The 12,929-nt window shown below is 35.8% G+C and overlaps 1 protein-coding gene across 1 annotated transcript; it reads left to right on the top strand.

Moving 5' to 3' along the window:
• The first annotated feature begins 4,154 nt into the window (after nt 1–4,154).
• On the top strand, nt 4,155–11,865 carry LOC140760639 (putative clathrin assembly protein At5g57200). Its single transcript, XM_073097680.1, has 15 exons — nt 4,155–4,273; nt 4,375–4,444; nt 4,666–4,763; nt 5,535–5,673; nt 5,817–5,944; nt 6,027–6,119; nt 6,250–6,300; nt 7,901–7,966; nt 8,057–8,122; nt 8,235–8,315; nt 8,422–8,502; nt 9,322–9,501; nt 9,594–9,669; nt 9,965–10,089; nt 11,046–11,865. Exons 1-15 carry the CDS (start codon nt 4,184–4,186, stop codon nt 11,385–11,387), a joined length of 1,686 nt encoding a protein of 561 aa, XP_072953781.1. The 5' UTR covers nt 4,155–4,183; the 3' UTR covers nt 11,388–11,865.
• The last annotated feature ends 1,064 nt before the right edge of the window (nt 11,866–12,929 follow it).

Here is a 12,929-nt window from a genome sequence, read left to right as displayed (position 1 = left end):
CACAAATGATTTTTCTAATTATTCCAAAAATTATTGTTAACAAGCAATTCCTTACAAAATCAAACAAAGCAAAGGCCACCTTACAACGAAAGAATAAATGGGAATGATGTCGAAGCAAATATGCTTCTAACATTATTCAAGAACCTAATACCATTCAAAAGTGAGTTGGTGGGCAATATACCCTAACATAATTTCCACAAAAATTCCAATCATTTTCGACGAAGCCACTAGGGTTGTGCATAAAATGGTAATCAATTTTCGACGAAGCCAAACTAACTAGGGCTTATGATTCTTTCATCGATATCATTGGCCAATGATAAGATCCGAAAGTTTATAAAGGAAGGCATGGTAATAAGTTTGTTAATGACATTCAAAATATTCTTAGCTATTAAAAAAATAGCGTACAATGCGAAGTTTTCTAAAATTAGATTTACATGAATTATTGTGCGAAGATATCAAGTAAAGGTAAAGAAAAGAAGATTCCAACTTCAGAGTTTAGGATCTCGTTCAGATGAGGTTGAAAACTTTTAATAGCTTGTTCTAACATGAATTAAATATATTCTCAATCTCTATTTAAGTAACTCAGAGTCAAAAGATTGAATCATTGATCCAAAGGAGAACTATAGGAATTCTACTTTCATCTTAAAAGCCAATTTCCCATTGCCTTGAGCTATAACTGAGTATAATCTAGTATCTTTCTCTTAACTCCTATAAGAACTCACTATTTATTTTCTTTTAACCACTTCTGTAACAGTATAAATAGAGGTGAAATGATAGATGTATAGTTTGAAACAACCCACTAATTTATTTTCTTTTAATCACATCTGTAATAGTATAAATGATACAAAAAGAGGACCACAAATCTCTATCATCTTCAACGGATCAAGCTCGTGGAGAGACTCTGGTGGAGGCGAGAAACATGATGACAAAAAGTTAAGTTAGGATTTGTGAATCCCATAAGCTGTTGCATGTAGAGAAACTCTTCTGTTAGTGACCCATGGGAAACAAACTGTCTTCTGAACATTGAGTTGAAGAAAAGGCCACCACTGGTGATGGACTGCCATGGCAATAACTGTTCTGAAACATGAAGTGATACCATCAAATGAAGTCATTGTAGAGGATTGCGGTGCAGGAAGTGAAAAAGGAGGTAATGGGGTGATTCAGGTGGAGAAGGTGAAGGTAGTTGTATTGGTGAGAGGGGAGAAAATGGTGGGTTGGGTTGAGAGTAGGGGTGGCAATCGGGTCGGGTTAGCCCGGTTCAGGTCGAGTCAAATTCGGGTCGGGTTAAGACAGTGCTAACACGAACACGACCCGTTTATTAAACGGGTCAATTTTTCTAAACACGACCCGTTTATTAAACGGATTACACGACACGACCCGTATAACCCATTTAATAAATAAATTATATTTTTATATAACCCGTTTAACTTGTTTAATAAATATATTATATTTTTTATTCAACTCATTTAACCACCCGTTTAACCCATAAATACAACCCATTTAAATTTACATCCATTTAACCCGTTTAGAGTTAATCGGCGTAATACAACACCCACATAGATAAAATATCACAAATTTACACAAATCCAGCATAATTTACAATATTGTAGGAAAATTTAGTAAAAATAAATTCAGATTGTCTCAAGCTTCAACATTGGTGTTGACAAAGCAGCAGCGGTGGAGGCAAGGCTCTAGGAGCTGGCTCCCATGGCGCGAGCTCCGGATCTGCCAAGGAAGACGAGGTGGTCGGTGCGGCTAGGGATGGAGAGGCGGTTGGAGGAGAGTGAACGCAGCAAAGAGAGGAGAGGAGGGCAGGCGGAGACGGGGACGGGGATGGAGGCACCGTGGCAAGCAGATACAAGGATGGAGGCACCGCGGCAGACAGTTGCGACAAGCGGAGAAAGGGAGCAGGGGCGGCAAGCGGAGATTGCAGCACGGCAGCAGGCGGAGACTGCAGCACTGCGAAAAGCGAAGAGATGGAGAGGAGACTCGGCGGTAGGCGGTAGGCAGAGACAGAGAGAGGAGACGGCAGGCAAAGATGCAGGAGATGGGGAGTGTAGATGGCAGGTGGAGACGCGAAGTCGAGATGGCAGGAGGCAGACGGAGATGCGGGAGGCGGCAGGCGGAGACGCGGTGGCAGACGATCGCCGCTGGAGAGAGAGTAGAGATAGAGGCAAAAAATTTGGAAGGGCAGAGGCGGCTGGAGGAGTGGAGAGTGGAGAGGGTTAGCCGGTTAGGTTACTTTATAATATATATATATATATAAACGGGTTAGCGGGTTGACCCGACCCAACTCGACCCGACCCGTATAATTAAACGGGTCAAACGGGTCAAAACGGGTCAGTTGTATAAACCCGAACACGACCCGTTTATTAAATGGGTTAGGCGGGTTGAGTCGTTTATGACCCGAACCCGATTAGACCAAACCCAAACCCGATTAAATGCCGGGTTATCGTGTCGGGTCAAATTTTGCCACCCCTAGTTGAGAGGATGCAGGTGTAGGTGATGGAAGTGGTATTGGTGAGAGGTTGGGTAAAAGATCTTTCCTTCCTTAAATAAAATTTTACATATATCACCCTATGTTCAAACAAATTTGCAAATTAAACACTACATTTTTCGCAAATCGTACCCTTAATTTTACATAATTTGCCCAAATAGATTATTTTTAACACGTGGCATCTCACGTCTCCAAATTTTTTTTTAATTAAATTAATAAATAAGTTAGTTTGGTCAAATATTTATATAAAAAAATGTATCCAAAATTAAAGAAATCAATTTTTTTTAATTATATATAAACGGATGGGATAATAATTGGATTTAATTATAAATAAGAGATGATTCAAAACTAAATAAAATTAGTCGACGTATAGCCAACGTGCCGAGCGTAATCCTTTCTTACAAACTTTGGAACCGTCGTTCCGATGCACGCGTCGGCACACGGATTTGGTCTACAACGACGGAAGGGCCGCCACGTGTGCTTAAATAAAAAAGAAGCAACGCGTGGGCCCAGTACTCCCTTTGGGCCTACGTGCACCAACTTGGAAAGAACCCGACTTGTGACCTGCCGCACCAGATAGTGGGACCTGCTGGTTAGCCGTGACGTGTCGCAAATTTATAATGGCGCAGTCACATAGTGGTTGGTGTAATCCCAAAAGTGTACACTCAAAGTATCGGTTAATATTAACAGGGAACTTTGCATATAACACCCTATATTTTCACTATTTATAAATCGAACCTTGTGATTTAATAAATATGTATAGAAAATTTTCTAGGTTTTAAATTTAAATTAACATCGTGAAAATATTCCGTCGAGTAGAGATACTTTATTTTTAAAATAATTAAAATGTCATTTATTTTTAAAATAACTAAAATATCCTTAGTATGACTTAATTGAGAGTATTCTCGTAATTTTGTTAGTATAGAGATTTATTTAAGTTTAACTAATAGATCCAACAGTATGGTATCTTCTGCATATATATTCATTAAATTATAAGACTCGATTTATAAATAGCAAAAATATAAAAAAGACAGAGTGTTATATGCAAATTTCCCATATTAATATAATCATATTTATGTCATCAAAATAAACTAGAAAATATTATATACCTATATTTTTACTATTTATAAATCGAGCCCTATGATTTAGCGAATATGTGGAAAAAAATACCCTATTGTTAGATCAATTAGTTAAAGTTAACCAAATCTCTTATTTAAGTTAACTAAACTAAAAAAATTACGAAAATATCCTCAACTAAGTCATACTAAATAAAATATCTCTACTTAATAGAATATTATGACGATATTAGTTCAACTCTTACCCGGGTGTTTTCTACGCATCTGCCTCGATTTGTAAATAGTGAAAATATAGGGTGTAAACCATAATTATGTTATAAAGGAGGGTGTTATATATAAATTTCTCTAAAAAAATAAGCATATCATACATACTTTGGGTACATTTATAGGGTACCCAAAGAAGCATTTCAAAAGGTAGAGAGAGAATAGATTGGGGTGAGAATAGCGAAGGTAGTTGATCGGAGAGCTGGAAATAAAACCCCTCCGCTGTCTGTTACGATCACCGCCGCGATCCGCTCCCCCTCCTCTTCTCCTCCGCCGTCGTCGGAGTGGAAGGAAAAACGAGCTGGATTAGGGTTAGGATTTGGGTTTGGGTTTTGGGGTCAGCGGAATGGGGACGCTCCACAGCTGGCGCAAGGCTTACGGCGCCTTGAAGGACTCCACCACCGTCAGCCTTGCGAAGGTCAACAGTGAATTCAAGGTCCGATCTTTCCATTTATATCTACATCGATCACAATCTTTACCGATTCTCTCCTTTCTCTCTCTCTCTTGATCTCGTCTGAGTTTGTTCTTGATGCGAAGGATCTCGACATTGCCGTCGTCAAGGCCACCAACCACGTGGAGCGGCCGCCCAAGGAGCGCCACATTAGAAGTGAGTAAAGTTCCAATCTTTGACCGATGATTTGATGCCAGTTTTTGTAGGGGGGGTTCTGGATCCGTGCAGTTCTTTTGAGTTCTTGAATTCGGTTGATGAAGTCAAGTTGTCGACTTTATTGTATTCCAAGAACTATTTGCTATCTTAATTTTGGTGTAATGGGTATTAAATCTATGAATTTTTTGTTTGTTTGTTTCCTTTATGTGTTTTTGTTTCAGAGATCTTTGCTGCTACATCTGTAGTTCGTCCACGAACAGATGTTGCTTATTGCGTGCACGCCCTTGCAAGGAGATTGGCGAAGACTCATAACTGGGTGGTACGATGTCGTATCATTTTTTTCCTTCTCTACCGTTGTAATTTTGCATTGACCTCGGAAGTTTTATTCAAAACCGTGAATTATCTCTGCCTAATCTTCATTAGCTAAGGTTGTTACTAGCTAAAATTACATAGATCTGATACAAAATTCTTTAAAAACCTGGTTGTGCTACGTATTTTTGGTTTGATACAGTCATTGCTCACCAGAATTATAGATGATACTAGTCACTTACGAACTGCATAATTCTTATTGAATTTCTTGAAGAAGAGGGAACAGTCACATTCCCTTAACTGGGATAGAACAGCTCATGTTGAGATTTTACTCCTCTGCTTTCCCTCTCATTTTTGGTTTCTTAAGGTTTGATTTTGACATAGCATTTGTCCCGAATACTACAAGTTTTAGGCTGAGTTTCTAACATTAGAGTTCCATGAAATATGTCTTTGGCATATCTGCTACCATCTTTTTTCTTCCAAGCCTGTTGTACCATGACTTTCTAATATTGTAGCAATTAGCACGAAATAGATGGTTGATGATTTGTGGATCTTAATTGCATGGTCTATATCGATTCTTTCAATAGCTGATTTTTATATTCATACTAGAACTGCAGCTCATTATGAAAAGAATTTCCTTTTGGGATGTTGAGTCTTTGAAGCTTGTGCTTTTTTCTATTTCATGGAACTGCTTCACACATATAATAGATCTGTAAGATTCTCATATATTGCTCAATGGTATACATGTCACAGACGGAATAATGCTGATGATGTTCTACAGGTTGCTCTCAAAACATTGATAGTGATACACCGAACACTGAGGGAGGGTGATCCTACCTTTAGAGAGGAACTTTTGAACTATTCCCGCAAAGGGCATGTTTTGCAAATATCCAACTTCAAAGATGATTCCAGTCCTCTAGGTAGGTTTGGGACTTTGGGTATTTGGCTTATCCAAAACATTGCCCAAAAATTCCTTTCTTGATACTGTCTGCAGTATAATTTGGCCTTGTAGAAAAAGGAATTGGATACACATATTTCTGAGATGTCTAGATTTTTATTCTAGCTTGGGATTGCTCTGCATGGGTTCGCACATATGCACTATTCTTAGAGGAACGACTCGAGTGCTTTAGGGTTCTAAAATATGATATCGAAGCAGAGCGTTTATCTAAATCTACCGAGGAAACCCCCAAGGTGCTCCTCTTCCTGAAATTGTTTGATTTAACTGGTACAAATTTCTCTTCTAATCATTTATTTATTGTAATGAAAATTTCAGGGGCATAGTAAAACGAGAAACCTGGGTTGTGAGGACCTTCTAGAACAATTACCTGCATTACAACAGTTGCTTTTCCGCCTTGTTGGCTGCCAGGTAGTGAATCTTCTCCTCTTTCTTCTACTGGTGGACGATGGTTTACTATAGAGAGAAAATTAGAGAAAACATTCGTCAGTTTCTGTTCTAGATTATAATCAACATGCTGATTTTGTTTTGAATATTGTAGCCTGAAGGAGCTGCTTTTGGAAACTATCTTATACAGTATGCATTAGCTCTGGTATGTTTTTTTTTCCTTTTTCCTGTTTTGTCTTAGTTATCATCATGACTCACTGAATACTCATGTATACGTATATAGATTAATTTAGTTTAGTTAAGCCCTTGTAGGTGAAGTTTTTTCTTGTGAAAATGCTCAAAGTACAATATTTCTTTACTAACTATAATTCTATTGTTTGTATATGTTTTACCTTACAACTAAGGCTTTTGTCATTAATGAGCTTTATTTTGAGATGTTTGATTTGTATTTCTCAACTAGCTCATAATATATGTGTCAAACAGCTTGACTTTTTTTTCTCATTAGGTAGCTTGATAACTAGCATAAGACCTTTGATAAGGAAAACTATATCATGTGGCCTATGGTAAGAAATATGACGATAGAGAAAAAGATAAGGAGGTTGTAGATCCACGCCCAAAGACAGAAAAGGTAGGGTATCAATGGATCTCCTTTTCTGCCTAAGTTTTTTTTTTCCCACATTAGCACGGATACATAGTTAAAAGAGGGGAAAATAACACACCTGGCTGTAGGAGAAAGAACGCAATTAGGCAACCCACCCGACTTGTGGGAGAAACAAAGAAGAGAACATGGAAGCCACCACAAAAGAGAAGAGAGGAGGGCAGAAGAGATACACATGGAATTCTCTACAATAAAAAATTTTATTTAATTTTCTGTTGCAAATTCTCTTATTTTCGAAATTCCCCTCAACCCTATACGAAGAGACGAGGATATTACTTCAAATCACAACCTAAACTAGTTGGAATCTTTCTTAATCTAGTTTGTAACCAAACCATGATTCTTTTGACTTGAAATCCAACCAAATTCTAACAAAACTTGTCTAAAAAGACTAACAACCAAATCTCTTAGGGGTTGTTAAAAAAATGAGGCATTCCCAAATAAATCTAATTTTTAGCTAAAATATATATCTGAAACAAAAAAATAAATGAAAATATATTACTCTCATCACTATCAATTTGGGATCTCACTCCATCCATTCCAAGGCATGTGCCTTGGGGGTAATGCTCACATCTCTTCTTTTGCATTATTGGTTTGAAGGAAGATGTTATAGTTAATAGAAAATGGACTTATTTGTTGTGAGCAAGTCTTACTCTGTTTCTGTTCTGGCATTACCTTCCTCAATATCCACAGCTATTTAATTTATAATTAAAGCTTCATTTTATGGATTGTCCTTTCCTTTGGCTACTTATAAATTATAATAGTTACATCTTTCAATGTTTGCCTAGAACTCTAGATGCTGATCAATGTGTTTCTTCTATTTCTCGCTATACAATCTCCTACATCTTATTTCTTGGAGAAGAAAGAGATGGATATTTAGAAGCATATAGTTATTTCATGCAACTAAAGTCTCGTTTTCCATCTTAGTACTTTCATGTCGCTTTATGGTTCGATATTTCCAGTTTCGTGAGAATATTGAAATCTCAGTCTCTTTTTGTTTGAATTTTTCATGGTCAACATGCACAGCATTCGTACATTTTATATTTGAAGTTGATTATGGTGCACTTGAAACAGGAGAAGCTATTGTCTGGTTTTTCAGATACTAACAATAAATTTTGTATTTTCCAATGTCCAATGTTTGGTTTCTCAGATTCTAAAGGAGAGCTTCAAGATCTATTGTGCAATCAATGATGGAATTATCAATCTTGTTGATATGGTACCATGATTTCTATTTGTTTTTAGTTTATATGATTGTAGCTCTGGTCTCTTCATTTGTTCATTGTAAGTAATCAGTAATCTTCTGCAGTTCTTTGACATGTCAAGACTTGATGCTATTAAAGCTCTTGATATCTATAAAAGAGCTGGCCAGCTGGTAGGTCTCTTATTTGATGGAAGAATCTGAAGAGTTCGGCTTAACTTAATATCTTGTGGATTGTCTACTTATTCCTTTTGACTACTGAAAATCTGGTTTCTGCTGTTAACAGGCATTAAGTCTTTCTGATTTCTATGAGTTCTGCAGAGGTTTGGAGCTTACGAGGAACTTCCAGTTTCCTGTTCTGAGAGAGGTCTGGTTCTTATTATTTAAACTGAATCGGGATGAGTATGATTTACTGACATTCTTATATATTTCAGTTCTGATATTATAATTAACCTATACCAAATTATCTCCAGCCACCACCATCATTTGTTGCAACAATGGAAGAATATATAAGAGAAGCACCACGGACCGCTGCTGTTTCAACTAAGACCATTGTGAGTAATTAGATTTCTACTGATTCTAACATATATCTATAATCTCTAGGTGTTCACATCCTTATTTATGTTTTCATTCATTCATTCTGTATTTGATGAATTTGTCTTTTTAGAACTATATTCATGGCAGTAAGCCAGTAAGTTTAAAACCAAAAGTTCCTAAAGAAAAGATTTGAGCTCATGGAATTCTTTTATGTAAACTCAATCTAAAGAAACAAAATAAGGCCTATAACTATTTGCATCTTCCAACAATGTAATACCAGTATATTTGTGTGTGTGTGTTCAAAGTGAAGATTTTAAAATAGCAAGGTTTATCATGCCAATTTATAGGTTTTTTTTTCCAAATTTTTGGTACCTCTCGCTCAAAGTGCTTTCATAATTTCGTATTGAAACAAGCATGTTAAATCTATGATCAGGATGTTATCCTCCCTGCCTCCCTCTTCTGTGTGTGCGCGCGCATGTGTCTGTGCCCTTTTTTGACAACTTTTCTTTGGAAACCATCTCCATTGATAGATCTTTAGTAATGTGAAATGTGTTAAACATTCTCTACTGTCCTCAAATTTATGTCTTTTATGGAACAACTTAGTCAGAGTAGTATGTCTTAGAACTTAGAAGGATAGAATATTGTGCAGTTGAGACTTGAGACTGTTGCCTTGATGATTTCAAGGATACTGGAAGAGATTGAATTCTCGCTGCATTCTGTATTTCAGATTTCTTTTTCTCAGATAGTTCTTGATTCATTTTGCTACAGATCAGCTACCTGATTGTAGCAAGGGGCATTAAAATAAGTGCTTATTGGTCTGGATGCTGTTGAAACAGGAATATCAGCAGAAGAACTTAATAACTAACAGAGAAGATTCTCCTCCCCCTCCTCCTCCGCCAAAGAGTCTAGGAGAACCTGCAATAGAAGTTGAGAAAACAATGCCAGTTGAACCTGAAGAAGAGCCACAGCCTACAGTAGAGGTTGCAGCTCAACCTTCTACGACTGCGGATTTACTGGTTTGTTTCATCACTCATGCCCTTATTTCTTACTAATTGGCTGTTTGCAACTTATAACTATATCCAACTGGTATGGGTATGATATCATGCAGGGTTTGGACGAAATAAACCCCATTGCTGCTGAACTGGAGGAAAGTAATGCACTGGCTCTTGCTATCATTCCATCTGGTAATTCCATATTATTTACTGTTTATTGTGTTCATCTTCTTATTTTTTTATTTTTAATACATTATCTCTTGATTTTTTATTATTTAAAACTATTTTTTGAGGATCATCAATTATATTCTTTTCCCATGATGGCACTTTGCAGAATCTGAGTACTTTTGCTTTTCTCCATTCACATAACCAAGAAGCTTGTAACTTTAGAACACTGATTTTCTCATTCTATGCACCATAGGTACATAAGTAATGCACTTGGGTGTAATTGTCATTAAATAGTTATTACTAAAATAATTGTTTGCAGGGGATAAATCGAAGCAATCTAGTGCTACTGGCTTTTTTGGGGGTGCAACTGATTCTTCAGGTTGGGAGCTAGCTCTAGTAGCAACACCAAGTGAAAACAATAATCAGTTGACTGAGAGCAAACTGGTAAGTCTGATAGTTTTTAGTTTCACTGCTATGTAGCCACTGATGCATAACATAATCTGCATTATTTAGTATGAGGAACAAAAAAATTCAACTTAGAAGGATAACAACTTAACAACCACCATTGAATTGTGTATTTTTGGAGGCTAATTGTTGTTTAGAAAAGCCTTGGTCACCTAGGTACATGCCTCAGGTGGAACTCATGTGCAACCATCAATTACGCACTCCCTCCAGAATTTCATATAAACTTTTCCTAGGCTTGATTCTTGAACTTTGAAATAATTTATGTTTCCCTTCCATGCATTAGTTTCAGACTTTTAGTTCGTACGTTATTGACTTATTTCCTTGGATTTATACTTTTTGTGCCACCTTGACTTCTAAAAGCCCAATTAGCTGTTATCTGCCTAGCATCTGAGGACTAAAGTATCCCTATCCTTCCGACAGATTAGTAGCTTTCCTAACCTTGAGCTTACTTTTCTTGTCCTAAAGAAAATCTAGAATATATTGTGAACTGACTATAGATACTAATTATATTGGCCACAATATTCAACTTGAAATATGTGATGCTCCATTAACTACAAGGAGGTATCAAGACCTAATCGGTGCTCTGTAAGTCTAGTATGCTGTAACAGTTTAATATTATAAAGATCAAAGTGTTAAATTGAGGAAAGAATGTATGAAATGCAGCTAATATGCCAGAATGAAGAATAATTTGTTACTGGAAATCTTGCAGCCCAGTCACCCAGATCTGCTACATAAAATAGAAATCTCGACTTTCCAATGATATATAATTACCTTCAAGCATGAAGTCGTAGAAATATACCCTTGCTTCGTGTACTATGAAATTAAACTAATATATCAGAACCATCTCCTTTCCCTTTCTGATCTTGGTTTTCAAGCTCGTCATTGGAATCTACCATCACATCTGTCATGATATTGCTAATTGGCTGTCTCAACAGGCTGGTGGATTCGACAAGCTTTTGCTTGATAGCTTATACGACGACGCAAGTAGGAGACAGCAGAACACAGAAGCATATGGCAGTGGGCCAGCTGCTAATCCTTTCGACATGAGAGACCCATTTTCCACGTCCAACAACATTGCACCTCCAACTAATGTCCAGATGTCTTTGATGGCACAGCAGCAGCAACAGTATTATCAGCAGCAACAAAACACAATGATGCCACAGTCCTATCAACCTCACTATCCTCATCCTCAGGCTGCCTCCAACAATCCATTCGGCGACCCATTTTCTGGGATCCCCCAGGGTGCTCCTCTTCAAGGCAGTTCTAGTTTGATCTGATACAAATAACTCGATTTTATCTTCTGGGTACCTGATTTTTTTTTTTTTCAATTTTGTTTGTCTGTACATGAATATTCTTTCATTTCGGCAGATAAGAGGAAAGACGAGAAAACTGGTCGCTTGTAAAGTGTTTTTTTTTTCTTTAATTTTTTATTAACTGTTTCTTGGATAAGGAATGCAACTCTCACAAGTGATAATGATGCTGATAAGCTATCCAGGACAGAATTATATTCTTCTTTCTTGCAAGTATGTCTTCTCAACTTAGTTATAGGCCTTATGTGAGAGTGGATGCAAATGGAAATTTTGGCAGCAAGTCAAAACTTGCAGAGTTGTGTATTATGATGTGAAGGATTTCATTTCCTTCTACTTTTTTCTTCTCTTTTTGATCGATTAGCAATTGAAGGAAAACATTGAAGTTGTGTGAAGATCATAGTATGTATCAGAAAGTAAACCTTTTCTACATATGAACTGAAATATTTTGAATCATCAAACATGGAGTGATTGTAAATATACTTTGTGAAGTAATTTTCTCGCATACTGATATTTATGTTGATATCAAGATGTGGATTCTCTTCAAATCAATTTAGTCCTCTACTACCCAGATGATTGAGATAGGTTTGTGAATATGTAATTCAATTTGATTATATTTTTTATTTGACTTTATAAAGAGTAAACCTCAAGATTCAACTGGAATTCTATTCGAAATAAGCTTGAATCCAATGCTTAAGCTCTGCTCGAAATAAGCTCGAATTGAATCTAACTAATTCAATCTTGATACTTTAGCTTAGGCTTCTTCAATTGTTTTTCAAAACATGTGGCTAAAATATAAATTCCTAAAAAAACAAAATATTATTTTATTCTAAAAAATAACACTTTATTTTAAAATAATAGCTAAATATTATAGTACTCTTATTTTAAAATACAAATATTATTCATCAAAATTATAATTTACATTACACACTTATCAAAATTATTGATATATTCTTGATATCTGTCTATCCCATCGATCTACTCTATCTCATATCAAAAAGTATTTTTCTTCACTTTATGTTACATAAAGTTAATTATGTATTTTTATTATAGAATACAAGTGAGTATAAGAATAATAATTATTTTTAAAATAAAAAATTTATTTTGAGAATAATAAAAAAGCCTATCTATCCTATCAATCTATTTTATATTAAATTTAAAAGTTTTTTTTTTCACTTTATATCATAATTATTATATTTTTATTATAACATATAAGTAAATATAAAAATAAGTATTGTTAGAATAAATTTTTTATTTTTAAGAATAACAAATAAGAATAACTATTCTAGATTTATCCTTAACTATCCCGAACAGATCTTATGCAATCTCCTTTGAAATGCAAATTAGTATCTTGCAATCCAAGATTATAATTCTATTTGAGCGCTTCTTTTCTACTGTAGAGGTAGTTATTTAGCAATTAGTTTGATGAAGATCTAACGGTTAAGATATTCAAGGATATAATAGGAATGCTAAAAATTTAAAAGATATTACCGGTTTAATTATTATTTTTTA

The sequence above is a fragment of the Typha angustifolia genome, chromosome 5 (genome assembly GCF_048772165.1).
Source record: "Typha angustifolia cultivar Huaian chromosome 5, ASM4877216v1, whole genome shotgun sequence".
Classification (NCBI taxonomy): Eukaryota; Viridiplantae; Streptophyta; class Magnoliopsida; order Poales; family Typhaceae; genus Typha; species Typha angustifolia.
Note: the sequence above shows the minus strand (reverse complement) of the source record. Positions and strands in the feature narration are given on the sequence as shown.